The sequence below is a fragment of the Salarias fasciatus genome, chromosome 12, assembly GCF_902148845.1.
Source record: "Salarias fasciatus chromosome 12, fSalaFa1.1, whole genome shotgun sequence".
NCBI classification, from domain to species: Eukaryota; Metazoa; Chordata; class Actinopteri; order Blenniiformes; family Blenniidae; genus Salarias; species Salarias fasciatus.
Genome location: NC_043756.1, coordinates 9,664,642 through 9,692,587, shown reverse-complemented (window position 1 = coordinate 9,692,587; position 27,946 = coordinate 9,664,642). Strand labels below are relative to the sequence as shown.

The 27,946-nt window shown below is 42.3% G+C and overlaps 3 protein-coding genes across 3 annotated transcripts in view; 1 reads left to right on the top strand and 2 right to left on the bottom strand.

Moving 5' to 3' along the window:
• LOC115398080 (GDNF family receptor alpha-2-like) overlaps positions 1–5,642 on the bottom strand; it is a 54,312-nt gene extending 48,670 nt beyond the window's left edge. Inside the window, exons 1-2 of the mRNA XM_030104719.1 lie at positions 5,027–5,642; positions 3,398–3,754 (exon numbers count right to left, since the gene is read on the bottom strand). Of these exons, the coding sequence (XP_029960579.1) occupies positions 3,398–3,754; positions 5,027–5,069 (400 nt within the window). The 5' untranslated portion in view covers positions 5,070–5,642. The remainder of the gene's footprint in view (positions 1–3,397; positions 3,755–5,026) is intronic.
• A 4,293-nt stretch (positions 5,643–9,935) lies between these two features.
• On the bottom strand, positions 9,936–20,263 carry LOC115397983 (beta,beta-carotene 9',10'-oxygenase-like). The gene is made up of 12 exons (XM_030104556.1): positions 20,224–20,263; positions 17,353–17,530; positions 16,958–17,169; positions 16,385–16,500; positions 16,156–16,258; positions 15,296–15,433; positions 13,587–13,747; positions 12,905–13,075; positions 12,048–12,185; positions 10,654–10,836; positions 10,363–10,473; positions 9,936–10,059 (listed from the first exon to the last, which is right to left on the bottom strand). Exons 1-12 carry the CDS (start codon positions 20,255–20,257, stop codon positions 9,943–9,945), a joined length of 1,662 nt encoding a protein of 553 aa, XP_029960416.1. The 5' UTR covers positions 20,258–20,263; the 3' UTR covers positions 9,936–9,942.
• Positions 20,264–24,484: 4,221 nt separating this feature from the next.
• On the top strand, positions 24,485–27,375 carry LOC115397984 (chymotrypsin-like elastase family member 2A). The gene is given in 9 exon segments (XM_030104557.1): positions 24,485–24,575; positions 24,792–24,880; positions 25,103–25,200; positions 25,519–25,647; positions 26,167–26,282; positions 26,285–26,302; positions 26,668–26,813; positions 27,091–27,243; positions 27,333–27,375. Coding segments are annotated over 9 exon segments (807 nt in total). The 5' UTR covers positions 24,485–24,535; the 3' UTR covers positions 27,351–27,375.
• The last annotated feature ends 571 nt before the right edge of the window (positions 27,376–27,946 follow it).

The following is a 27,946-nucleotide window of genomic DNA, read 5'->3' as shown; positions in this document are numbered from 1 at the left end:
CTGAAAGTTGGACTTTCAACATTTCAATTGAAAAACACATTTGTTGACAGCATCTGGAAGTCGCAGGAGAGGATATTTGATGACGTGCAATAACGAGAAGATTTTACTGAGAAATCTACTGTGAGACTGCACAGATACACCCGAGAGCCATAACATTATGAACATCAGTTTTATCTTGCGCAGTTCATTTACAACCAACTGTAATGCGCCGTATTCCGACTCATTTCCATTAAAGCTATGGCTTTAACTTCTGGAGAAATATGAGCTACAGTAGCTCATCTGCGCCACACACAGCAGCCTTCATTTCCCATTACTGAGCCTTTCGCCTGTTTATCTGTTTCTCATCTCGGACCACTTCTGGCAGATACTGACCACTTTAAACCACCGACACTGCACAGGAGCTTCTGGATGCTCCGACCCAGCCTTCTTATTCTAGCTTTAAACTCACTCAGATGCTTTGGTTTGTCATTTTTGTCTTCTGACACATCAATCAGTTAAAGAAATGCTCACTTGCTGCTGCATATGTCCTCACACTGGCAAGTACCACGATTAAAAACCCCAATCATTCACTTCAATAGTCACATCTGTTACACTAATAATTTTGCACATCCTCTATTTACCCTCTACCTTGTAATGTGAATGTTTGAATAGCTCAAACATAAATAATGTCTTAACAGATCATAATTGCTCATTTTTCTTGGGATGATTCCAAAGATTTTTTATCTAAATTATATGTAAATTTTTTCTGAAATTGAGTTGGACTGAATCATATCAAGATATGTTTTTAATATTCTGCCTCTTTCATGTGCCCGTATTAAAAAAGCATTTCAGATATCATGGCCACTACGAAAAGTAGCCAAGATATTTCAAATGCTGCTGTGCATGAATATTTCTGTCAAAGCTGTTATGCAGTGAAATTAAAGTGAATGAGTACACACAAAAACTTGCGTTTCTTTTTCATACTGTTTGACAGGAAAATTAGGAATAAATGATTATAACGTTCTTTGATAGTCATCTTCAAGTGAATTCAAAGAAAAACTTGTGTTGCAGCCAATGATTTGATGTTGTCCAGTCAAAGTTCTAATCGGCTGACTCTGTCCTCGTATTTATGAACGTCTACATGATCGTCTATGTTCAGACGTTTGTGTGTTTGACTCTGTTGAAAAGTTTACCCATTAACTTCGGCAGAGTGTTAACACTGGCCGAGGCAGAGAGTGGTATGCGTGCTCTTTGTGAAATGTCACCCTGACAAGAAGGCATTGTTGAATCTCAGTCAACAGCTTCTTCTTTACAGACACAATGGTTCGGCCTCGAACTCGCAGACCAGGTTGATGCCCCTGGTCAACCTGGGTCATATAAGAAAGACACCATGTCCAAGTCTTCTTTGTAGCCTCCTACATTTCATACAACATTCTGACCTTAGGCTGTGGAAAACAGCTATAGGTACGCTGCTTCTAAAGACGCTCATCTGCAAGCTATCAACTGGGCAAAACTCCTCACACAAAGCAAGAAAATTACCTCTCCTCCTCTGTCTGCCTGTTAGTCATTCGTGTCCTTTCACCTTTTATCGCTTCTACTTCTTTGAATGCCGAGGACCTATCTCTTCATTCTCCTCTCACAAACCAGGGTGCCCTTCATCTCCCCACATTAACATAGGTAAAGTAAAACTTTCACAATTATATTACGCCACATCTAACAGAGCAGTTATATCAGAACCTCTCAGTTTCATTCTCAAATGATTTTTTAAGTGGTTTAGCACCATTTCAAGAGGATCTGCAGGGATTCAGCCTTTTGTGTTTGTTTCCAGAGATGGATGTTGTACATAGATTGTTTCCAGTTAACAAAAGCCTGCTTGACTGCACAATGGATCGTGATTAGATTAAAGCCCCACTGTAAGAGCTTTTCGTTTGTGCTAAAGCGAGTTTTATCTCCGAGGGCGACAGGGCCAAAACGGGATACCACTGAGGAGCATTCTTCGGAAAAGAAACATGCTCGGCGAAGGGCATCCTGTAGGCACGAGAGGTCTCTATCCCTGACAGCCAGACAACTTACCCCGCGCTTTCAAACACAAACACTTTGACTGATGCTGTTCTGTGTTTGTTAAAGGAAGGGAGAGAAGAGGAAGATCATTACAAAGGAAAAATGGTTAAAAAAAGAAAAGAGAGAAACAGAGAGAGAGAGGAAGACGGGAAGCGAGACAGAAGGCCTGAGGAGCATCCATGTCATTGCGTTTCCCTTGAACTCATGTCAGGGACCCTCTGCTGCCATCAGTCTGATGAAGTGTAGCTGGTGCTATGAGCAGTCGGCCCCGTGAATCTCTTCATGGATCACCACACAAAAGCCCAGAATGCTCAAAGCTCAGAGAGTTCGCAACATTTCTGCCATTACCCCACGTGCCACGGCGGCTGAGCACATTATGTCCTCCATGTATACGTGGATATTTGACACCGTCAAAGAGACCGTGACAACATCTGTAAGCGTCAAGAAATGCCACGCTTGGGTTTTGCTCTCTTTTCAGGCGGACTCTCAGGGCACATCTGAATCTCCGTGGCTTTTTCCCGTGAGGACCGTCTGACACTCCCGTCATTCCATGAGGTGTTTCTTGATGCTCTTCAACTCAAACACAGACGGTTTCATTGTTACATAAAGAGTGGGATTTCATGTCCTGTGTAAGTGGGCACATAAGGGCCACAGTACTCCTCAATTGTAACGTAATTATATGGTAAAATGGAACACTTTAGGTGAAAACCAATAAGTCTACCATAACAGGTCCACCTAATGTAATCCCATTATAGTTCCATTATATTTGAGAGGGTGAGGAAAGTAGGAAAGCATATATTTTTCATCAGGGGCTTCTGGGTATAACTATAAGAGTACAACAGGGAATAGGGCATCAACAATGGGTGTGGTGCACATCCTTCTTCTGTTGCTGGGAAAATACACGGCTCATCGAGATCGGAAGACACATTTAAAATAGATGTTGTAATGCAGAAGTATACGGTAAGCCATATAGGTTAATATCAATGGAGGTATGCTGTGTTGTTCATCTCCTGCTGCTGGATCTCTGCTGCAGCAGTGAACATGCATCCTGCTGTACGCACATTATCTCGCTCTTGACCACGAGGCTCGTGCAGAGCCGAGCAGTACATACTCAATTATACCATCGCTGAACATGATGTAAGCTGATTTCACAGCCACAGGGAGAATACAGAAGGAAACAAATGACACGGAGGACCCCGATTGTTCATAATGAGCTGACTGGCAAAACAAGAAGTCCTAATTTCACATGAAACGCTGTGTGGCTTTATCCAGGAACTGCATGAGTTAAAAATGTGTTTTCACATTGTTGATTCCTAATATTGATGTCAGATATTTCTGAAACCCACGTGCCTCCTACCTTCAGTCAGCCCCATGTGGATGGTCCAGTAGTTCTGCAGACACTGCAGCTCCTTCTTCATGCCCCTCTTGCAGCGGCAGTCATACAGAGGACTAACCAGCAGCACTTCCAAAGCAGCCTGGCACTCCCTGTTGTTATCCAGCATGGCTTCCTTCTCCTTGCCCACAAGGCACTGGCGCATCACCCGGTACCGAGAGCTGCAGTGAGGGTTCTGGTTGCACATGTCACTCGCCTGGATGCAGTCCACCCATTCTGTCTGAGTGCCAGGCTCAGACCCGGCGCCCGGAGATCCCGGAGCGCCGCTGGCCAAGGACACGGACAACGCTGAGGGGCCATCCCAGGAACTTGCAGCCTCATCTGGGGGGGGGGCAAGAAAGATGTTGGGGTGACAAGAGAGAAGATGTCAGAAATTGTACATGTATATCTATAAAAGCTGATATCCCACAAACCTGCTGTAATTTTTTTTTTTCATGCTACACATTGGATAAGGGAGCCAGGTACAGATTGGACGGCCTATCACATGCCCATGCATGTCAAAGCATATCTTTGCAAAACAGCAACAACATTCCTCCTGGTCTAAAATCGGTTTTGCACACCTGTATGTGAGTGTGCAAAATGAGGCGGCATCGCTTCATTTAGTTCATATCGGGTGATTTAGTTGCTCACCTGCACTGATGTTATTACACCTAAAACACAAAATGAGTCTAGATTGCACCTTATTATAAAGGTAGCCAGTGGAGGGACTCAGTAATTGAAGCTTATCTCATGTCAGTCGAGGTTTAATCAAGAACTACACTTAATTTGAATCCGGGTGGGAAGAGAATCAGTGTTCAATCAGTAAACAGTGATCCACAGAGCACAGACTCAGGTGTTGCTGTTTGACAGGAGTCAGGATTGACGCACAGAACCCGAGTGCAGACAGCCCGGGCGAAATGACAAGAGAGACCCCTTGTGGTGGTTTGTGTTCCGGGCAGAGATGAAGGGGCGCAGCATCAGTCAGACAGCAGCGTTCAGAGGAAGTTCAGAGGAAAATGCTTGTATGACAGGATTTGAAGTTTTATTTTATTTTATTTTTTTTTAATTTATTGTGGAGAATCGTGAAGCTGAAACGTGATGTCGACATTGAGGATAAAGGTAGTGACGATGGACATGTTAATAAAATTCATCCCATCAAACGCATATGTGAAAATTAAAAAAGAAGAAATAAAAATAAACGTAAGAGGTTTCATGTAACTGAAAGCTCTGCTGTGTTACTGCAGTAATTGGCTCTTTCTTCACAATATGGAAGCTTCCAGTGTTAATTCGCCCGTATTACAAGACTGATTCACACGCGCACACACACGCTAAGTTTGGTTGGGTGAAGATTAAACACAGTGCAATCAAACCATCCAGCTATAACATGAACACCTATCAGCATTTTTACTGCACATCATTAAAAAAAAAAAACCCTCATAAAAGCAGCGCGCCCTCAGAACTCCTGCATGAGAAGACGCTCACATACCAGAAACCCCCCCACCCGACACTGATCTCACTGTTTACCTCTTTTACAGATAAATTCTACATCACCCATTTACAAATTCTGCAATTCACATTTTCTGATTTTGTTTTCCTCCCCATTCCACTTCTTACCTAAGAGAAGGAAAGCGAAGCAAACGCAAATCCACGACTTCATGTTGGCAGGAGAGATGAGTTGGGAGTCCAACACGACTGATATTTCCACCTTTTGAAAGGTTAATTCCCTCTCTCCAGATCCCGGACCCAGGTGAAGGCTAACTGTACAAAATCAATATCCTCATTCAACTCCCAAATAAACACACACCTCCTGGGGGGGAAGAAAATCCTCGACTTCCAGTGAAATAATAATCCACAATATTTAGAGGGGGAAAAAAACAGACTGACCACGACACAAAAAGATCCTTTGATGATTTCAAAAAAAAAAGGAAAAAGAGGGGGAGAGAGAAAGGCAAATGCCAATCAACCAATCAGTCAATCAATCCATGCAAGCAGTTTCTCAGGGTCCGTCTGTGTTGCCTTCATAGCGACAGAAAACTACTGAGACTTGATCTCTCCGCATTATAAGAGCTCAGACTGGCTTCTCCAACTGCCCCTTGGAGACAATTTGCCCCCCAAAACAGTCCTTAAACTGGCGCCAAATGATCTCTTCGTTACGCCGGTATTTCTAACGAGGTAGAAGAAGTCATCTGAAAGTGCCACAGTCCGCTGACTGGCTCTTTTCTCTCTCTCTCTCTCTCTCTCTCTCTCTGTTCTCTCTCTCTCTCTCTCTCTCTCTCCCACCTCCACTGGCTCCCCTGAAAAAGCTGCGCTCCTCTGGAGGGAGTGAACGCTCCTTTTTCACGGACTGCGTGCGTGTCGAGGCATCGCTGCACTTTATAAAGAGGAGCTGCAGCCGCGAGCCGGCAGAGGGCGCTGCAGCCGCCCTGCCGCTGGAAAAGCCTCGCGCGAGTGGATGGATGGCACGACAGGGAGGGGAAGAAAAGGGAGGGAAAAAAAAACACACAAAACAAAACACTGGGATGTTCTTGTCATTTTCCTGCAGGGAGAGAATGCACCTGTGGTCCTCGGCATGCGGGGTTTTATTGACCGGACTCGGCCTGTGAGGCATTTTATTGGTTTTCCTCCACTGCCACTGTGGGATGTTCTCAGAAAGCCTGGCTGTACGTTTTGAGAAACTGTATTGTGTGATTCATAACAATGCTCTTTCTAAATTACTGTCTCTTTCACGAGGGGGGAGTGTTTACAGCGCTGTTCGGTGTTCAGCTGCAGGAGACGGGGAGACGACCACGGCTGCAGGGAAGGCGGTGGAGAGCAATGACGGTACGCTTGGGCTGCCTTTCTCAGGGAGTTTGCATGTTCTCCCTGAGTAGTCTAGTTTTCCCCCTGCAGTCTAAAAGCATGATTTACAGCCTAATTGATGGTTCTGAATTGCATCTAGGTGTGAATGAGTGTGTTATTGACTTTCTCCTTGTGTTTTTCTTCTTATATGGATGAAGACTTTAATGATTGGATGGCTTTCTCTGTAGAGGTTGCATGTTCTCCCTGTGCGTGCAAGGGTTTCCTCTCACTCTCCCAGGCTCGGCGCCCAATATGCCCATATGCATTGGCTACTTGTGTTCATCAGAACCATCCAGTCAGCCAACGCACACTGGATCTTTTCTTCAAGAATTCTGAAAGGTGAAAGGGTCACTGCACTCACAAGGAATTCCTTCTTACAATCCACAGGAATCTGAAAGTGATTTTTCGCGACGCGGTTCAAAGGTGGACGCCACCATGGTGATGGAAATGTCACCATTCATTGCAGTAATATCCCAACACTTCACACAACATCTGCGTTTCCTCTGATGGAGAGAAAGATTTCAAAAACGAGCACAATGTGGCCTATTATATTTACGCTCGGAGGAAATGGCTCAGCTCGCAACCCGCCGATTCTGCCATTTTTCAAAGTGGCTCCACATTAAACAGAATGACTTTGTTGTGCATCATCGCTTAAATAGTGCCCAGAATGTCATAAATCTTTTCACAAATCTTGAAAACAAAGTCTCTATTTAGAGGTTTTGACAGTGACAAACTGCAAGGCCACTGGTTTATAATGATGTTTGACTGTCAGCCCAGGCTGCCATCCAAGGGGGAAAAGAGCTCGCGGTTATAATGGCAACATCAGCCTCATTCTGCCTATATTGGCCGGGGCTTATTCTCGCCTCTCGAGTTTGAAACTGCTGTCATTATGAGGACACTGTAAGCATCATCCACCATCCCGAATATCCTGCAACTGTCCTGAATTTGTGCCGCAGTGACTGATGAGTCTCTTCGTCGATTGTTTTTTTTTTTTTTTTAAGTGCGAGTGCATATTTCAATGCAGAGTCGCAATCTCTTGCCTTTCAAGCGCCTATTCAAACACCCAACCCATTTCATTATTTTATTTTAGCAAAGAACAAAGGGTCGCTCAAGTAATTTCGCACTGAGGATTAGTTGCACAAACTGTATGAAGTTTACAGTTGCTTAAGCAGAAGCCTCAGAAGGAAAAAAAAGACGTTCCTAATAACACAAAAAGGCAAGAAATCAAGAGAGAGACATTAGCTGCCACACAGTGAATAAAACAGCTACATTTGAATAGTGAATTCTTATTGGAGCATCACATTATGTCTATCCATAATGCTGCAATATGGATAAATCCTCTCCTCATCCTCAGTTTTTTTTTTTTTTTTTTTGTGCTTGTCAGGTCCGGGGTTGGATTTTATTCCTGTTGACAGTGCACGATTCACCCCCTCCGTGGATTTTTAATTGCTCCATTCTGACTTCATAAAGCATCTGCAGTTTTCGCACGTGTACAATTAGAGAGAGCCCGCAGAGCAACAGACACACTCGCATGGCTCCATGCTTGTACTCGCTCCCATAAATAAGCATACGCTTAAGTGTTACTGGAGAAAGAGCATGCAGACAGACGGGAGCATACACACACACACGCACACGCAGACACACACATAATCTATATGTCAGATAACCACGCTCCCACAAGATGGCTCAAAACCGTGAAGATAGGGAATGACAAATCTGGATATTGAAGACATTGTTCTCACTATAGAGAGAAATCACTCGCTGCCTCAGAGAAGTGTGTCTAATATGGTGAATATAGATGATATCATTATGAATTCATGGGATATGAAATAATGATACAGATAACAGTCAAAGTTAACACTCTGCGCCATAACTTGTGCTTAGTGAGACAGCGGGGGGGGGGTTTAAGAGTGAGCTCATGCTTACTCTCATGGGTCAAATAAGAGCTTAGACAGTCTGAAACTGTCACCTTGAAAGCAGGACGGACAAACTTGCATACAAATGTGAAGGTGTGTTTATTTGTGTTACAGTGTGCTTGACCACAACCCGATGCAGGCAAGGCCATGTAAGTGTTAACTATCTGGAAAAAAAAACACCTTGAACGAGCCCATTGATTTTTGAGCTTAGTGTCTCAGCCAGTAACATTTAAAATGAAAAGAGCGTTTTTGAAAAGCTGATAAGGTTTTTGCTTTGACACGGATTGCTCAACACAAAATTTAGATTGAGATTTATTTGAGGGCAAAGGTCTCCATATCTTTTTCTTCTGGTCATGCCCTTGGAGGCTGTGCTGATGAACACAGTCACACACACACTCACACACACATGACATACACACATGCGAGCACTTACAGAGGATAAGCATGACTGAGTAGATTAGGAATTATGGGCTAATTAATGTGTATCTTGGGAGACCTGTACAGCATGCTTATTAGGAGACACAGCCAGACTTGATCAGAGAACATGACAAAGACATAAGTGTCATTAATTTCCAGGATTGGATTAATCTAAACAGCTCACTCCATCTCTGTTCCCTCCAGTTTGATTCAGCTCAGTGTAATGCGAGTAGCTGGAGATGGAAACTTGGCCTGATGTGTATATCATGAAGTCATACATTATTTAAGGCTGAGACTTACTGTTCCAAAATATCTTTTAAACTCTCAAACTGAAACCCTCGAATACCGTACAAGTCAAATTTGAAATATGAAAAAAAAAAAAAAAAAATGTGTGAGTCATATATTAGAAACATCTCAGATTTCACACTGTCTGTTTCAAGTCACTTCAGATCAGCGTGTGAGAGAAAAGCCAATGAATTAAGTGTCAGTGAAGTTTTGGAAACAGTAGAGGGACGCCGGGCTTCTTCACCACGAGGATCGAGCCTTTTGTTAAACTCCACGTTTTGAAGCGGTGAAGCTTTGTTCTTCATGTTCAGATTCTTCCATGTTTGTGTTTCTGTGTGCGACAGCCTCGTTTTGGGCCGAGTTCAAACGGAACGGCACAAAATTCCTGATGTGACCCCCGCTAGACTCTCAGGAGGCTATCGACCAGTTAGATCCATTTGTTTTTGCAACGCATTTCAGCCGTTGTCCATTTCTATCACATTACTTTGACTGAAATTGAATTTCCTCTGATGCATTTTTATGTATCTTAAGTGCTGTTGGGTCCTCCCAGGGAGTATAGCATTTCCAGTGGTGTGATGATGCACAAACACTTTGCGTTCCAGCAGAAAAAAGGAAAACCGTGTTTTATTTTAATGTGTGTATTGATTTTAAAGTATTTTTTTTGTCCATCTGCACAGTATTGTGGCCATTGTCTGAAGAGATGAAGAACCCACTGTATAAGAAAACATTGGGGACAAACTTCATCAGCTTTTAAATGCCATGCTGAGTTTCGTATGCACTTATTCTTTAAAAAAAAGGAAAAAAAACCCCGGCATCGTTCTAAATGTAACGGCAGGAACACAGTGAGGACTTGCACCTATTTCTATCAAGGAGGAGGAAACAAACAGCGTGAGTCAGCAGCTTTTTCAAGCTTTTATTTATTTCTTTGTCTCGGACAGCTTAGGAGATTTTTTTTTTCTTTTTTTTTGGAACAGGCAGTGACACCAACAGAGGTCTGCTCTCTTCTGCGGGTGAAGCACCCTGTTGCTGCTTGTACTTCAGCAATTTGCCACAGAGTTGCAAGCAGTGGCACATCTAGCCCATCTCATTAAACACACCGTGGAATCCGTACGGGATATTGACAGGCACCTCTGCTCTGCCCAGCTCAGTGAAGGTCTTGGCATCCAGAACAAGGAGGAAGGTGCTTTTATCCTGGAAAGAGATACAGAGGAGATTACATATGCTACGTTCTATTAAAAAAAAAAAATAAAAGGTCATAGAACACCCTTTTCAAAAATAATGATGGTGAAGGTACCAGAGCGTTTGTCTTCCCTATGCACATCAAAAAATATGTCCGCTGGAGTTGCGGAGCGGGGAGGAAATCTGTCTGTAGTTACATATCTTTTATCTTTATAAATCCCTCGGCACACAGATACCATACAAGAATTTTTGTAGCTGTTGTAAAATATAATAATAACTGAATTCCCCCCATATGCGGATGTTTTGGTAACTTACTTCTCTGGGTGTGATGATGACTGACAACACCACTCCATCATCTTCCTCTGTAGCTTTGGGCGAAGCAACAAAGACAGGCTCAGACGGGTACAAGCCGGGATAACGCCACACCTAGACAGGGGAGATTTCATAAACATACCCTGAACTCGGAGCTGTTTTATGTTCGAAAACCACCTCACACCTCAGCGCTGCCCTCTCAATGATAAAGAAAGCGAAGCAGAAATAACTTTGATGTGGCTAAACTCAGGTAATGATGAGGTCTTGTTCAGAGTTCTTTGATTGATAGAGAACCTTAAGCTCCTTGGTGTGGACGTCCATCTTGAGCAGGGAGTCGCTGAAGACGTGACCGAAACCGCAGGAGTAGAAGTAGCGGTACGGCCGGCCGTTGTACTTGTCGTAGTTGATGTGAGGAAACTCCAGACCGCCGTACTGCAGCAGCTCGTCGCTGTGGAGCTCCTCGTGGGTCATGAACACCTGGAAGGGCAGAGGATTAACTTCAACAGGAGTACGGTTTACATGCACGGGAAGTTAAGAAACCTTCTTTTTAGACTATGCACGAAACCAAAGTGCTCAGAGAAAAACCATGCATGCACATGGAGAACATGCAAACTCCACACAGAAAAGTCCAAAGAACAGGTTGCTGCAGGTGGAACAAGTTGATGACAAACAATTTAGTACTGTTGCAATATGACAGGTCATTTATTGTAACAAAAGCCGAACATATCCAAACTTAAAATACGTTTTGGTCCAAAGAGCCCAAATCAACTGCATTAAAGTGCAATACGGTGCAGCGTGAGCCCAGTCAGCAGAAAATATTCCTCCCAGGCTCACCTTGCTCCCTCTCCAAAAAATGAAAATGAACAGGTGAGAGCATTTAACAGCTGCCGGCAACGTCATACACACAAAACGGCAAGTGCACGTGCACCTGCAATCCTCAAACTGGCGAAATGATCACTGTGGGGAGAGAGCGTTAACCGCTATCCCACTGCGTGGCACAATTTTAACATTTAAGCCAAAATTTTATCTGTACCGGCAGACCTGATTTATTCTTGTGATACCTTCAGGTCTGCAGATCAATACTGCATTATGTTCTTTATCAGATACATTCATTCGCACCCGCCAAGGTGGACGTTCGTCTGCAGCAAATAAATCAATTCCTTTAAATTTCACTTGAAGAATACATTTGGATTAAATTACAGTAACAAACCTGTGACCGTGTGATAATCAGCAGCACTTTCCCAGCAGTTTGTCAACTGCTGGAGGAACATAACGCCACTCTCACACAGAACTAAGACTGAGGACAGTGTCACTCAGGTAGTCATGACAACTAATACATTACCTTTTCTTTGAGTGTTTCAGCTTTGTTCTGCTGCAAGAAAGAGGTAGACTGAGTGTGTGTGTGTGTGTGTGTGTGTGTGTGGGGGCACGCATAAAGCTATAGAGCGGCTCAGCTGCGCGGTGGACATCATTTTTATCTGCTCTAAGTCATGAAATTACCGTCTTGCAGAAAGCAACTTAAGCACCTCAACCTGCTGCATAATTGCGTGGAGTGTGTGGGAGTGAATTGACTGTATTCATCATGATTATAGGCCTCACTCTTCAGTTGATCCGAGGACTGTGCAGTCAAACATATTATTTCTAAATGTAATGGTCACACTGTTCCCTGTGCACAGTTTTCACCGTACCTCTCCGGGTTTGGTCTGCTTCGCCGTGGCCGTGCAGTTTGGCAGCGTGACGAGATTTTGGTCCAGCGGCGTGTCCTCATCCACAGTCAGAGGGAGAACATATCTCCTTGGGAGGGTTCTGCACAGTGAGTTGTAAAACTGTCAAAAGAAATGAGACACACATGACAAACTGTACGTGTTGCTCCTTTGAATAGAAAGTGCACAGCAACCTCAAGGACAATCAGAAACAAACAGATACAAAAAAAACAGAAGAGACATGAAAATCATCTTCTATGTTTTGATTAATGTTTGTTTTGATGAAAGTAATTCACTCAACCACTTTTGAAATCATTGTGATTTTAAAAGCTTATTGCATTAGGCACTGACATGTCGGGAGAAAAAAACAAAGGATTACCAGATCCATGCCTGAGAGACAGATGTAAACTCTACAAATCCTTCATGATTCTTCATTTAGGTTTTTAGGACAGATGAATGGTAACATTATAAATACCAGCCAACACACGAGTCAAACAATGAAACCAGAAGAATTATCATTAAGTGGAGCCTCCTCAGTCACTACAGCTTTAATATGATCAGATTTCAAGTAACCTGTAAAATGCTATTGTAATGGAGTTTTTCCAGTGGTACCGTAGCAGAATTCTCTCGTCATAGGTAGAAGGTTATAGAGAGACAGCAGCTCTACATCTCTTTTTATGTATCACAAAATTAATGAGCTCAAAACACTGTAGAAAAAGAAACTATAAAGGTGATTGGTTTGTAGCATCTTGTAGTGTTACAGAAATTAAAGATGTCAGCATCTACATTGTACATAATTGAGGGAAATCGAGCAACCAAAAGATAATTTAAATAAAATTCACCTTGTCCATTTTCTCTCCCGTCTCACTTCGGAGATTCTCCAGAGTGAAATCTCCAATAAACTCGCCGTCGTCCCCACAGCACATGTCCATGATCAGGAAACCATTGTCCTCAAAAGCATTGATCTGATGCAGCGTGAACATGGGTCCGGCATAGTACCGCACTTGACTCTCCTGTTTCACAGAAACCACTGGTAACGTTAGAAACATGACAACAGAATTTTAGTCACGAGTATCACTATTACCATCATTATTACTATGAAAAAGAAAGAAGAAAAACAGAGGCTTGCAACGGTTTCTGAAGAATCAAGAGAGAGGGAGTTGGCTGTTCTGAACATTTGCAGTCAGTCTCCTTTCTTGGCAGAACTGTTATTGAGCTGCACTGTAACATTTTGAAAGTTTGTTATTGTATGCTTAATGGCTATGCTGTGTAATGAGATGAAGAAATTGAGAGCAACAATGTATGAGGAAAGGCTACTCTACCAGAGTGTGACTTCATCAAAATAAATAAGGAAAAAAATCCATCATGCATGAAGAGATCAGCTTACAGCTTTCGCTCTTTTTCTATTTTTTTCTTTTTTCTTTTTTTTTTTTTTGGGGCTATTACCCAGCTGTGTATACATTTTCTGCTCTGCACTTCCTGGCATTGTATAAATATGTGAGCAGCAGACTCATTCCACCTTACCTTACCAGTGTGTCTGTTGACCAGGTGGAAGATTGTGTCACATTGTGGATCCCAGACCATGATTTGGTTAAAGCTCTTTCCCATGATTCTGTACAGCAAGAACCTAATCAGGTCCAGCTTGATCGGCTGCTCCACGAACACAATGTAGTTCTCCGACATCACTGTATAGGGAGGACACACACACACACAAACACACACACACACATTAAAACTAACAAAATCCAGGCACATCTTATTCATCACTTTCTCATTGCGGCACATTTTACACAAGAATGAAATGTTCAAGCTTGTATTCCAGGCTTGCTGTGTCATGGCGGGGTAATGAATGTCGGCGTGGTCACAGATAGTTTAATCCTTTTTCCCATTTACACAGATAAGCCTCATAAATATATTCATAAACATTTTCATAAACATACATAAAATAGGTCCAGGAAAATGATTGCCGGGTCACACGACCTGTCAGAGTGACTTCAGTACTGAGTTGTGCATATTTGTATGTACACATAAAATTAGTTTCTAAGTGGCTGTATGTCGCCTAATTGAACCACTAATGGAGTTGCTGTCCTTTGTGTGAAATGCCACATCCAGCTGTAGCCTTTCGGTCCATCTCAGTGTGAATGCCTGAAGTTTAACCTTCATTTGTACTTTCTGACAGAACACGCAAAACAATATCTTATGTTTCCTGTATATAAACATGTGGCGTTTGCTCTAAATATAACCTGAAAGATATTGTCTGTCCTGTCTTGTGTGTTCTCCTCACTTGTGGGATTTCCTGGCGGCTGAATCACAGAACCGGTGCAGTCAGAAATGAATAAATAAATGGTGTTAGATCAACCAAAAGCTGATGAAGTTATATTTGCATCAGCTGATTGGCATCACATCGGTTCCTGTGACAAACACTTGGCTAATACTGAAAATGTTCCAGTGGTATTCTGTGCAGCCATTATAATCAGGCCTCTTCAGCATTTTGTTCTGTGGATACAGTCATGCTGCCACAGCTTCCTCCACCAACACGACCTCCACATTATGCGCTAAGCTTCTGATAGCGTACACGGAGATTCAATGTTTATGTGTTTGTTTATTAGGAGGATTAGTTCTCGCAGCAGAAATCTTGTTCCTGCTGGGATTCTTTGAGAGCTCCCTGAAAGAGCAGAGCCTATTCCTCCAAATATAACAGTCTATAAATGATCATCAACATCCTGACTGAATCCTTCATATTTACTGGATTAAAAAAAAAAAAAAAAAAGAATTATGGCCACACAAGCAACACAAACAAAATTATGCAAAACTTTGATACAGTGCCCTCAGAGTTAAGCCATGGAGGGGAGAAAAAAAAAACTACAGTAAATTAATTGCGTGTCCTTTAAAAAGGAGGGAATTTTTTTTAAGTCACAGAGTACAAGAAAAAGTGTTTAATTTAGTGTGAGAGTTGGAGACAGCGTCACAGACACAGAGAGATAGTGCGAGCTGAACAGAAAAACAAAGGAACTGTGATTGACAAAAAGAACGGCTGGATGAGACTTGAATCCAAATTAGTAATTAATAAGAGTAGGAAAAGTTTCTCTGAAGCAGTTTCATGCTGTCAGAGCAGACATAAAGCAAAACCTCTTGCAGAATGCATTAATTTGACCTTAGTTTACATCCAGAATGCAGACAATTTAAAGAAAGCACGGGCTGTTTGCTATGCTGCTGCAGTGTGTGTGTCTCACCAAAGCTGTGATAATAGGACGGCTTCCTGGGTTCAGTTGCAGGAATGGAGCAGATCACCTCGGCTCCATTTAGCTCTGCTGAGTCCTCTCCTTCCTTCTCTTCTGGCGGAGGAACGCGGATTATGTTGTAGAAAGAACCTACAGGAAGACCAAAAACAAAATCTTTTGTATTGATGACCAGTGATAAGTCCAGAGCAGAGCAACATAATGCGGTGGACACCAGCATTGTTGTGCAGCAGGTGGAAACAAATGAGAGTTACTGGTTACTTCTCTGTAAAATAATGTACGTGTGGCTCTGATGTTGCTGTGAGACATTACCTGAGCAAAAGTTCAATTCACTCATTGCATAATACATGATTTAATTAGAGATGATCAGTTATCTGGATATTCGTGTTCTGTGGCTATGATATGAATTTCGAAAACAGAGGACCTTAATATACTTCAATAATTCTCAAGGTTTATTGAAACATATTATATTTTTACTATGTAAGCACAGCTCCTCTGTAGGGATAGAGAACTGAGTTATATAACAGAATAATAGCTCTTTTTTCTGACCAGTACAACTCAACATGCTTTGTTATGTCTGAAATAATCTCTCCTCGGCCATCAGTGGTACAGAGATAACGGAAAATCTGTGGAATTTAGTCATGGTAATACCTTTTATGTAAAAAACAAAAAAAATACAAAATACAAATATATCAACAAGATAAAATATTTAAAAAAAATCTTACTGGGCAAGTAAAGAACAATACATCTAACTATTTGAGCAAGATTTCAGCAAATTGTACAACACTGCACATGAGTAGGGGACGTTTACAAAAAAAAGGAAATATGAGAGGTAAAGATTGAAGGGAAGCTACCGTCCCTGCCGTAGGAATTGCCCATGTTGTATGTGGCGCCTTCACGGTCATAGTGTGGGTGGGCCGTGGCTGAGTTGACAGCCACATACTGGGTCCAGTCCACCTGACGATGAGACCAAGGTACACTTCAGCCTTGTCATCGTCATACATATTCTTCATCTTCGTCACTGATCCTTTGCCTCTGATTCTTTCAGAAAAGGATTCATTTGTTCGGGCATTACTGACTCACCTTCTCCTTCGTCTCCAGGCTTTGTGGATCGACTCTCCTCATGTAGTTGGTCTCTGTACTGACATAATAGTCCCCTTTGTACTTCACAAAGTTCACCGCGGCATTATCTGTGGCCTCTGTTCACGCATATGGATGAGAGAAACACATTAAATATAGCACTTTAGCTGAACTCATCTTTCTCACGGAAACAACTGAAAAACACATTTCAGATCAATTCCTTGTTTCTTAATTTTTCAGAAGCTTTCGGCTTCAGATTAATCTTTACCTCACAGACTCACACGCACAAGTATTGACTTGTGTTCCCTTTTTGTAGACAAAAAAAAATACATGCTCAATATAGCATGGTCGTTAAAAAACCCCCAACAGCACTTAAGAAAGATAACACTTGAAAGCTGTTTTGTGGATGTGTTTGATTTCGAGTTCACCACTGGTAATCTGGCACGGCTGCCCTGATGCAGATATGCGTGTATAAATGTTGTCATAATGTATTTAGCAGTGCAGATGCTACACGAGATGCCACTGAGGTGGCTGGCACGTGGCAATAAGCCATCAATATGCAGAAAATGCACATACTGGGAATCTGAAAGCGTGAAAAGAAGCGTTCAAAGATGTTCTTGCAGGGATCAGGCGAAGCGAATGTCCCGAACTCCGAAACCACGATGCGGTTTTTCTCCGAGTTCTGAACGTATGAGTCACTTCTCAGGAAGCGACTGCTGTAAGTGACATTGCCCTCACAGATGTGGAACCGGTGCATCATGGCCATGCCGTCGAACCAGTGGGTGTATCTGAGGAAAGAAAAAAAAAAAATGTATTTCACACTAAGCTAGACAAAGCAGAGAGAGTGATGTGAGAACAACAGCGATTTAACCATGACTGTGAGGGAAAGTGGTGATATATTGTTGGTTAACCATCCTCTGCGCTTTGCGCTGGATAGCATGTGTTTTTATACTCCTCCTCAAATAGGCTACCTGTCTTCCCCAAATTCAAATTTCCCTGGGCCGTTTCTCAGGAAGCTCCCATTGATCCAGCTTGGAATGGTTCCCTTGATGGTGGTGGGAATGGGATCAGGGGTTTCCTCCACAGTAGACACCAGATTTGCCAAGCTCTCCAGCCCCTTGGCCTGCGGACATCGCTGCCTGCTGGGTACTGAGAGGAGGAAGGCAGAGGACAGAACAGCTTTTTTTAGTTTTCTGTTGCAAAAAAAAAAAAAAAAAAAAAAAAAAGCCATACTTACATGCAATGCTTGCAAAAAAGAAACAAAATCAGCTGCATGATACAACATTCCAATAATATAATATAATATAATATTGTGTGTACACTATTTGCCAAGGCTGTATGGCTGAATTCAACAAAAAAAAGTCCTTTCATCTTTACAGGCTTGTGTATGTATGAGTGGTTAGTTCGATGGTTAGCTGTTAATTGGTCGGGTTTGTTAGTTGAGCATTGTTACAATAATGAAAAATTAAAAAAACAAGACAGAACAATTTTTTCGTAACATTACATTTTTATTAAAACTTAATGAATTGTGAATGTAAATATAAGCATTTTCCTAATCATCTTGTAAGTGAATCACACTCTACACAGCAATTTCAACATAACCAACCAATCTCTTCAACGCCATTTCGGACTGAATGTAAACTCCAGGGATAAGCTGTACGTCTTCCTTTTCCGCTCCTCAGTTTCTTAAGCATAAACAGAAAACAACTGCAGCTTCTCTATGAGTTCATTTGTCTGTGATTTTTTTTTTTTTTTTGTTTTGTTTTGTTTTGTGTCCCTCCTGATATTCCTTTTTGGCACGTGCACTTCTGTCTGGCGGCCTCATTTAGGGGTTTTAGCAACACAATATTGATCAAATGTACTGTACCTAGCAGCTGTATCTATACAGTCTATCTACTGTGTCTGTTGAAAATATCCTTAAAATGATTGATCTGGTTCTCTTCATTAAGTTTGTTTTTCTAGAGTCAAATGTTTATCTTTGTCTGAGCTAACAGAAAGTTGACCGAGTACACAAACCTTCGGACCAAGATTTAAATCATGAAAACAACAAACACACTATTATTGAGATGAGACGGAAAGAGAGGTGAGGTGAAGGGACGAGGGTCACTGAAAGGCTGAATCTTGACTGACGCACCGTAAAATCTATCAGAATGGAGCGGTGAGGAAAAAATAAAGTGACATGACATGATAAGTGACACATGAACAGCAGATGAACTCCTGACCTCTCAGTTCTACATGTCCCTCATCGCCTTCCTCTGGATCTTTCCTCGACTTTCACACGATCGTAAACGCATGATGTAAGAACTCGGCGCCCTGAATTCTTCATTCCTTCAGGACTTTGGACGAGGAGAGACGAGGACGAGTTTTAACACAGCTAAATTGTGCCCATACATGGAACATTTGGCAGTTTGTGCTGCGTGGCTCCGTTTGATGTGAGCTCTCTGCTCCGGGGGTCATGCACTTCGAACGACACCTGAACCATCGTCTGTCTTATCTGTTATTCAATAACCAATTCTCGCTCATGACCCAATACCTCTCCATGTAATGGGCACTGTAAAATATGTCTGAGAAATACATGATTAGCAGCAGCAGCAAATTGTCAAGGTTCAGTTTGAAGCTCCATGCTTAGCTCAGGTTACCATGTCACTGTTTTTTGTTTGTTTGTTTGTTTGTTTTCCTGTCCATTTGAATTGTTATAGCAACAAATCAGCGGCGTCTTCAAGTGACATGAGTACAACAGACAATAAAAACCAGAATGTGCAATCGAGTGATAACTGCAGTAGGCTTTTACAATCTCTTACAATGTTGAGTTTGTGTGTTTTTAATGTGATTACTGCAGCCTTGCAAACGATACCTGATTGTGTAGTGTCATTTTTAGGAAGGTATTTTCCTGTAGTTTCCTCTCGCTGCATTCACAATTGGCTTGCTTTGAAAATAAAACGGCAACACCGATGATCCCAGAACTGATGTGGATGCCGTTGATAGGTATTGTTCTTCTTTTTTAATTTCATATTTGGAGAACAACACCTGCATTTTGTTTGTGGCAACCAGACCACATCAGTATAGCGATGCACATGATCTTATTTAAATAAGCTGTCACAGGTTTTTTGTTTTTTTTTTTTTTTTTTTTTTTAAATTTCTGCACTTTAATTCTTTCACGTTTGCTGTGCAGAGACCTGCCAGCTCTTCCTTTAGTTAACAGCTGAGAATGACTAAAAGCTGTTAATGAGACATTGTGCATATTCTTTTACCGGCTCTGATTCAGCAGGAGTCCTTGGAGCAGGAACAATGGAAAATGGGAACATGCCTTCTCATAACTGCAAGCTTTGATTTTGAAATGCAGCAAAAAAAATACAACTCTGACTCACAACTGCTCTATCTGAACACACACCTGTACTTTGCGTGGTTCTGTACGTAAGGATTTTTTTCATTTGATGCTTTTAAGTAATCTTCCTTTTAAGAGAAGAAACACGGACATACAATAGCAGTCCAAATTCAAGCACTTTGGGTTTTTTTTTTTCTTCAGATTTTGATTTGTTAGTCACAGCCTTTTCCTCTAGTCAAAGGTAACAATAAGCTGCCTCTTGTACAGGCTTAGTTATTATGTAGGAAGAGGATGAGTGTTAAATCAATGTTTACTTAACTCAGAACAATTATGCATGTTTTGTACTTGTGTGACATTATTTTAAAAAGCATATCGAATAAAAGCTAATCCTCTTTTAAAAGATTAAAAACCAGCTTGTGTCTTATTCATCTTTTTAAAATATTGGAATCAGTGCATTAGAACAAAAGAATAAGTAGGACAGCACGTGCGGAATGTCTGAAATAAGACGTCTACTCACTGGTGTTTGTCTGCGGCTCTGAGCTCTCGGACATGGCTGGTTGCTCTGTGGAGTCATGAGAGGAAACGCATGAGATTTATAAAAGTCACAGGGAAAGACCTTTGACCCTTGGAACCAGTCCCAGTCATTTAACAATACTGTGTAATACACCGGGTTTATTACCCAGGCACCAGCAATGAGGTTAAACTGAGCTATGGCACCTCGATGCCTGCACACTGTGATGCTTTTTCATGTGAATTTCTTAGCTTAGACTTAAAAAAAAACAATTGTACAGGACAGGATTGATGTTTGTCTGTCTTGTAATTATATTCTCTGTCTATATCTGAGAATGACCTTTAGATTGCGTGCAGTTTTTTCCAGGTGGTACATGTGCTCAGGCTTGTTTTTTTTTTTAATCTAATCTCACTAGACTGTATATCTCCATGAAGTTTATGTGTTGTAAGCGTCTTGTGAGTTTGAACTCAATCTAACTGCAAAAAAAAAGGTTCATAATTACAGAAATGTTACAACTTGTTTTTCCATTATCTTTAGTGCTGGGCTGCCTGGAGTTACAAACCACTTGTAGTGGGCGAAGTGACGAGGAGTTTGCAACAGCCCAATGTAAAGGCTGATAAATATGTACATAAATAAACAAAAGTAGTTATTAATTTTTAACGGCGCTCTGTGTGAATATGAGAATGAAATATTCTGCTCATGTGTTCGTTTCTGATATGCGGGCATTTTCAAGCTCTATGATGTTGAATGAGACCAAATTACTATAAATAATGCTGCCGAAATGCTGAATTTGGATTCAAAGGATGTAATAAAAACAACTATCGGAATAACACGGAGTAGCCAACAAGAAATAAGATGTGGGTTTGCAAACTGAAGACATGTTAATTTGTGGTTTCAGCGGAATCAGGATAAGCTGAATGGACGAGAGAGACACAGAAAGACACGGAGAAAACATCTTTTTTTTGTAGAGTAGCAAAGTAATTTTCGTCAGAAAAGTGATAATGATATTATCCAGTGAAAATATAAACGTGAGTGACCGCCAGCACGTACACAGACTGACCAAATGCCAATTTAGATAAGCATTATGCACAAGCGATCAGCTACTCGTAGCACATCGGAGCTGCGTGTGTGTGTGTGTGTGGTGAATCACACTCAGTGCCCTGCAGCTCCTCTCTCCAAGAAGGGAAACCTGGCAAGTACGCACAAGACCCGGGAGACGACCAGTTGGGTCATGATGTGCACGGGATTTAATTGACTGGGTAATGCTCAATCTGGGACATCTTTGGCACAAAAAAAAGAAACATTGAATTAAACCAGCAGCAAACAAAGACGTAAAAAAGATGGAATCAACATATGCACCGACAATTGAGGAGCGAAACCGGGGAAGGCCTTCTGTTGACATGAGCGTGAATGATAAAAGCGAATCAGCGGCAGACAGCCGATGGATTTACTTCAGCCCTCTGGCTCCAAACACAGTGCCTGTGGCAAACGAGGCAGCCACTGGAAAGCACCGTTGTATATTTGTTTTGAGGCGAAGAGCTCAGCAATACGGACATTAGTGGGCTCAGAATGGGCTAAACATGAGGCCATTGCTACAAACCGAAAAGATCCAACTCCCCGCGTGCAAAGGCGTATCACATACCAGTGCAAGAAGTATGCAAGGCAAATTAAATGGAAGGGGTGGGGGGAGAAGCACAGCTGGCTGCAGCCAATAGCGCAGACGTGTGGCAATAATATTTATACATTATTGCTAAATCTTTCTCCTTAGCTCCACATGGAAAATGGCAATGGCCAGTGCACTGTTTACTGCCCCAAAGTGTTATAAACCAACCATAAACCCCATACATAGTGTCATTCAGAGTTCAGCCGCTGCTCTGATAGGAGAAACAGTCTGAGGCGTACCTGTTTCAAACCCCGCGGGAGTTTTACCAGATGAGGCGTTCTGCTTTGCTCAGCCATAAAACTACTAAGCCTCGTCGCAGAACATGACCGACTTCCTCTGACTGCGTATAAACATATTTCAGTTGTAAAGAGCATATTTGGAGGATCAAAGGTTTTTGAACGCAATAAAATGGTTTGGCGTTATTTCAGGTCGTGTGAGTCTGCTTTTCCAGAAAAAAAAAAAAAGTGCATTAACTGAGATCAGTCTCTTCATCCGTTCTTATCCTTTTCATTTTTCTGCACAGTTTAGTTATATCAGTTCAGTGCACACCTCACTTCATTATCTTGTGTCATCTGGCCACTATCAAATTAATGAATACAAGAGTTTCAATCAGAAAATAGGAAGAAAGAGGAGCCATGGACACTGGCCTGCAATAAGTTTAACAATGGTTTACAAATCTGAATGGAAATTTTCATTAGATTTCAATTAATAGCAGATCACAGCTATGGAAGAGTGCGTGCAGACACACACACACACAACCACCCCCCCCCCCCCCCCCCCCCCCCACCCCCCCCCCCCCCCACACACACACACACACACACACACACACACACACACACATAGTCTGGGGATGTCTAAGCTTGTTTTGTTGCTGTAGTTGCCTTTCAAGTGTTTTTCGGCCCATTGAGAATTTGCTTCACTCTATAAGCCGTAAATGGGGTCTCCATCCAATTCTTAAAATAACATTTTAAAAGCAAAGCCCTTTTGTAGATTCAGCTGTTATGAGCCATATATCTTGAAGGTGTAGGTGTTCTCTCTGAAGTATCAGGGTCTTTCACTATCGTTTTCAACTTGTGTCTGCCCTCCTTTTTACACGCTGTAACCCAGTTTGACTCACTTTGTAAAGCTTGGATGTTGTTCCTGAAGCAAATATGACCAGATGTAGCATAAATTACCTTTTTTTTGTGGTCTTTGGTGAAACAGCAAAAATCTATCCTGTACAGATAAATTGTCCCATCTAGTGGTGAACTGGGAAACTAAATGATTCTTGAAGAGGAGGTCCAGTCTGCCTGATGGAGGGGTTTGCTGTCTGATGTTTGATGTCTGTTGTTGTGTGCTTGTTGCTCACTGTCCGATCCTAGTCCCTATCAGTGTATCCAGAAAGCCACGATGCCTGAATCTCGTTCAGCTCTAGGTTTCTTCCTGGTAGGAAAAAGGAGAAGTTTTCCTGTTCACTGTTCCCTGTCTTATGTGAGATGATTGAGTACCTTACATGTACCTTGATGTGTGTGTTTTGTAACATAAACCTGAACTGATTTTTTTTTTCTGAATAACTTCTGATTACAACACAATGGTAATTCAATGGTGTTACATCGGTAGGAATACTTGGATTTCTGACTCCGTCTACCCTGATTTCACCCCCCCCCCAAAAAAAAAAGCTGCTGTGAGTGTCAGACCGCCTCCTCTACTCACTCCACCAGTTTACAGCGCGGTGCCGCCGTACTATTATTGTGACATGTAATATTACCCGGGCAGCCTTGTGACAGATTTACAATGCCTTTGATTCTGAGTCACCTCAGGCCTCAACACTTTCATGCCTCAGGAGCTGTGCCTGTGTCCTCCAAATCTCATATCTTATTCAGACTCTATTCATTTGAGTCATTATGGAGTCTCATGACATACCAGGTCAGTGTTTTTAGCAGAGCATTTACCTTTACAGCGGCAGATAGGCTGCACATATAACACCGGAAATGTGAAGCATGCGGGGTGCCGCGCTTAATAAGGCCAATATGTCTCACAATTGCCGCACCGCAGAATTCCCTGCAGAGCTGTGTAGGATGTAAGATGTCAGAAAGATTGGAGTGTAGCTATCAATATTTTCTGCGTCACTGACACCATCTGTTTCTGAGTCTCTCATTGTTATTTATTATAATAACACTCATAGTTTCGTTTGTGCTTTACATTTCAGGGAAATCAGCCGAATGCTGGTAATCCAGATGTTGACTTCCCACACAGTTATGCAAGCGTTTGTTTCAGGGAAAAGGCTTAATGGAAGAGTAAAGGTGAGTTTAATTGCAGGATTTGAAAGCATGTTCACGATGGGCCTTCAGCATTTGAATCTCTAAAAGTATCATATATGCATTCTTGTACTGAAGCTTCTGAAAACGCGGATCCTGTGTATCATTATCAGACATATGGTGCATTATAATCCTACAGGAAGGTCATGAGAAATGTTCTAGCACACACACCTGTGTGATACACCACCCACCCAAATGCATTGACCCTTGCTGCGATTGGTTCGTCCTCATCCCCCGGAGGTTGTGACAAACCAATAGGAGTGTGTGTGCTGCCGCATTCAGAGCGGGTGTTGCCTGTGGTGAAAAGTTTAAAAGAGAGTGTGTGTCCTGCTGTCCCTCAGCAGAAGCATCAATCAACATGATCCCCATCGTGCTGGCCTCTGTGCTCATTGCTAGCGGTAAGAACATCTGGCATTTTCTCATTCTCTGTGTAATTGTTCCTACACGCTCGCAAGTGTTTTTGTGGTTAAGTGTGTGTGTTTACTTATTATTACCGATCTCTGCAAATCTCAATCAAAAAGTAACACAATGCAGTCTCCTGATAATGAGAGAATGAAAAGAAACGGCATCGCTCTGCTGTCTGTCACACTGCCCTTTATCTCCTCTTGTTCCAGCCCTTGGGTGCGGCACCCCAGCCATCGAACCTCTGACTTCCCGTGTGGTCAACGGAGAAGACGCCAAGCCCCACAGCTGGCCCTGGCAGGTATGCTAATGCGGACACATCTGTCAGTGTTTTTATTCTCACTGGCGAACCTTGAGGGTCCAGCATCTGCTTATTAGATGTCAACCCCAGTGGCTATTGAAAAATCTTCTAATTAAACCGTTATCTTTGAACAAAAAACAGAAAACTGTGCCCATTTGGGCTCACACGTCACCAACATTGCTTTTTCCTCTCGCGGTTCACGCTCTTCCTTTTCATCTTCAGATCTCTCTGCAGTACGAGAGGGATGGTGTGTGGAGGCACACATGTGGGGGCTCCCTGATTGCTGCCAACTGGGTCATGACTGCTGCTCACTGCATCAAGTATGAGCATCAGAGAGAGATATCAAAAACACAAACAGCGAAACAAAACCACTTGTAAACACATTTACAAAATCACACATACGCAGGGCTGCTACCGACTGAGCGGTATTTACTGCACTCCCCCCTTGTTAACCCTTAAACAAATAAAGATTTGGCAAACCCTGAACTCCTGAGGATTAAAAGCACACTAAAGCTCATTAATACCACTGCTCAGATCACATCCTAATCATAAATTTGAATTTATTAAATCATTTGCATCACTCTGCACAAAATCTTCTGTATATCTGACTGGAGATTCTGCATGTTTTTCTCCCCCAGCACCAACTTGTCCTACAGGGTGTTTCTGGGCAAACACAACCTGGTTGAGGATGAGGCTGGCTCCAATGCCATCCTGCCCGAGACCATTATTGTCCATGAGCAATGGAACCCCATCTTCGTGGCCCTCGGGTAACACAACCTTCACTGTACAGTGTGAACAGCCAGTTAAATCTCCTGCTTATGGTACATCATAATCCCATCTGTTCTGTGTCAATGTGACAAAGTGGGCCGAGCTTAACATTCAATTTATTCACTTCAGTCGCACCTTTTTGTCATAAATTCTCCATCTTCATTCATAAACAAATAAGAAGGGACCTTTTTTTTTCAAAGTGTATTGCCACAGTTTTCACCTTCAGACATGTTGCCAGACATTTTCCTCAGTGGGGCTTTATTGAGATAAGATTATGAATTGAGTTGATTAATTATTCAGTATGTATAGACATGATAACACAGAGAAAGAATGCAAAAAAAAAAAAAAAAAAAATACAGATTGCACTTCTTCTCATTATCTTATCTGTCTTTGTCTTCCTCTCCTTCATTCCGGTTCTGGAGGGCAGTTTTAAATTGCCTGTCAGTGCGACCACTTCACTCAGCCTCTCTCTCTCTCTCGCTTCTCTCTCTGCCTCCATGTTTCTGTGTTTCTTGCAGCAACGACATTGCCCTGATCAAGCTGTCAGAGTCTGTGACTTTGAGCGACCAGGTGCAGTTGGCATGTATCCCCACTGCTGGCACTATGCTGGCCAACCTCTACCCCTGCTACATCACCGATGGGGCAGACTCTACAGTAAGTCTGTGTTTGGGGAAGGCTGCTCAGTGTGTGGCGTCTGCCTCGCTCGTGCCTTATTTCTCATAGTTTGGCGTATTTGCATGTCTTCATTTTTATGGGGGTATTTACTGGTGTGATATTTGGATTATAACCGAGCCTGTCTGGGCTTATGCAATTGGGGATACCGCAGGATTCCTCTAAAGATGGGGATGGAAATCACATGCAGGAGATGACACTTTTTTTTTTCTTTTAGGGTGGATTACTAGTAAATTGAAAATTTGGGTCAGACTATGAGTTTGGTGCTTGGGGGAAATGCTGCAAAGCAGCTTTGACAGCCGCTAGTGTATGTGGATGATGGTAATAGACTCTGCTGTGTGTTTTAGCCGGAGGCCCCATAGCTGATAAGCTGCAGCAGGCTTTGATGCCTGTGGCTGACCATGCCACCTGCTCCCAGCCTGACTGGTGGGGTGTTGCTGTCAGGACCTCCATGGTGTGCGCCGGCGGAGATGGAATCGTTGGTGGATGCAACGTAAGTTTGCACAGCGTGTGTTCGTGTGCGCATGTGGAGAGAGGGGATTTTTCACTCATGTGATTCCAGATAGTATTTTCTCACAGAAACGATTATATCTGTTAGGCTTACATCATAAGCCCGACACAACCAGAGTACAATTCTGGAGAGAATTCGAATGCGCTCACTGTATTAAAATAAAAATATATTCAAAGAATCAGACTTCTTCCTAACCAAACTCATGTTTTGCCCAGCTGCCACGTGTGTGCTACTCTATTCTATTCTCTTTTGTGTCCAGGGTGACTCTGGTGGTCCTCTGAACTGCAAGAACAGTGAGGGAGTCTGGGAGGTGCACGGCATCGCCAGCTTCGTCTCTGGCCTGGGCTGCAACTACGTGAAGAAACCCACCGTCTTCACCAGAGTCTCTGCTTTCAACGACTGGATCGACCTGGTAAAGAAGACCCGGCATCTTGAGTTTCCTTGATGCTTTATCTTGTTACATATTTCATCTACTAATGACTGTTTTTTCTTTCTTTGCAGACTATGATAAACAACTAAGGAAGCTGCAGTTTTCAATTAAAAATATATAAAAAAGGAAAATTTGTCCTGGATGATTTGCATTATTTAATACGTGATTAAGCATAGTGAGATCCACTGATTTTGTTCCGTCTCTGGAGGTTTCTGATAAATGGGAACCATGTCAACCTCTGTCCAGCAGGTGTCCTCCTACTCTCATGATAGGAAATTGTTTCTGACAGCTTTCCCAAGCAGGATACTGAGCTGAATAACCGATGTTGGGAAACATGCCTCAACAAACAAACGTCAATCCTCCAAACAAGCACACAAAATGAAGTGAAATCGCACCAAACTGCACATTGCATGACATAGGTGAGAAAATGTGTATTTTTGTGATAAGTTGAGGGCAAAAATCCAACAATTTTTGCATGAAACTGACCTGGTTTGTTTCCACGCCTTGTCCACATGGGGTGCTTCATGAAACCCCATGGTGCTCAACGGGAAATGACATTTCCTTCTGCTAAAACCTGAAAATGAAGAAAGCCACAAAATGACTAGGTTGAGATGAACACTTGTGTCATTTCTTTTATTCAATGATCAGATGAAGACGAAAGAGCGGGGGGGACTAGCATTAAAAT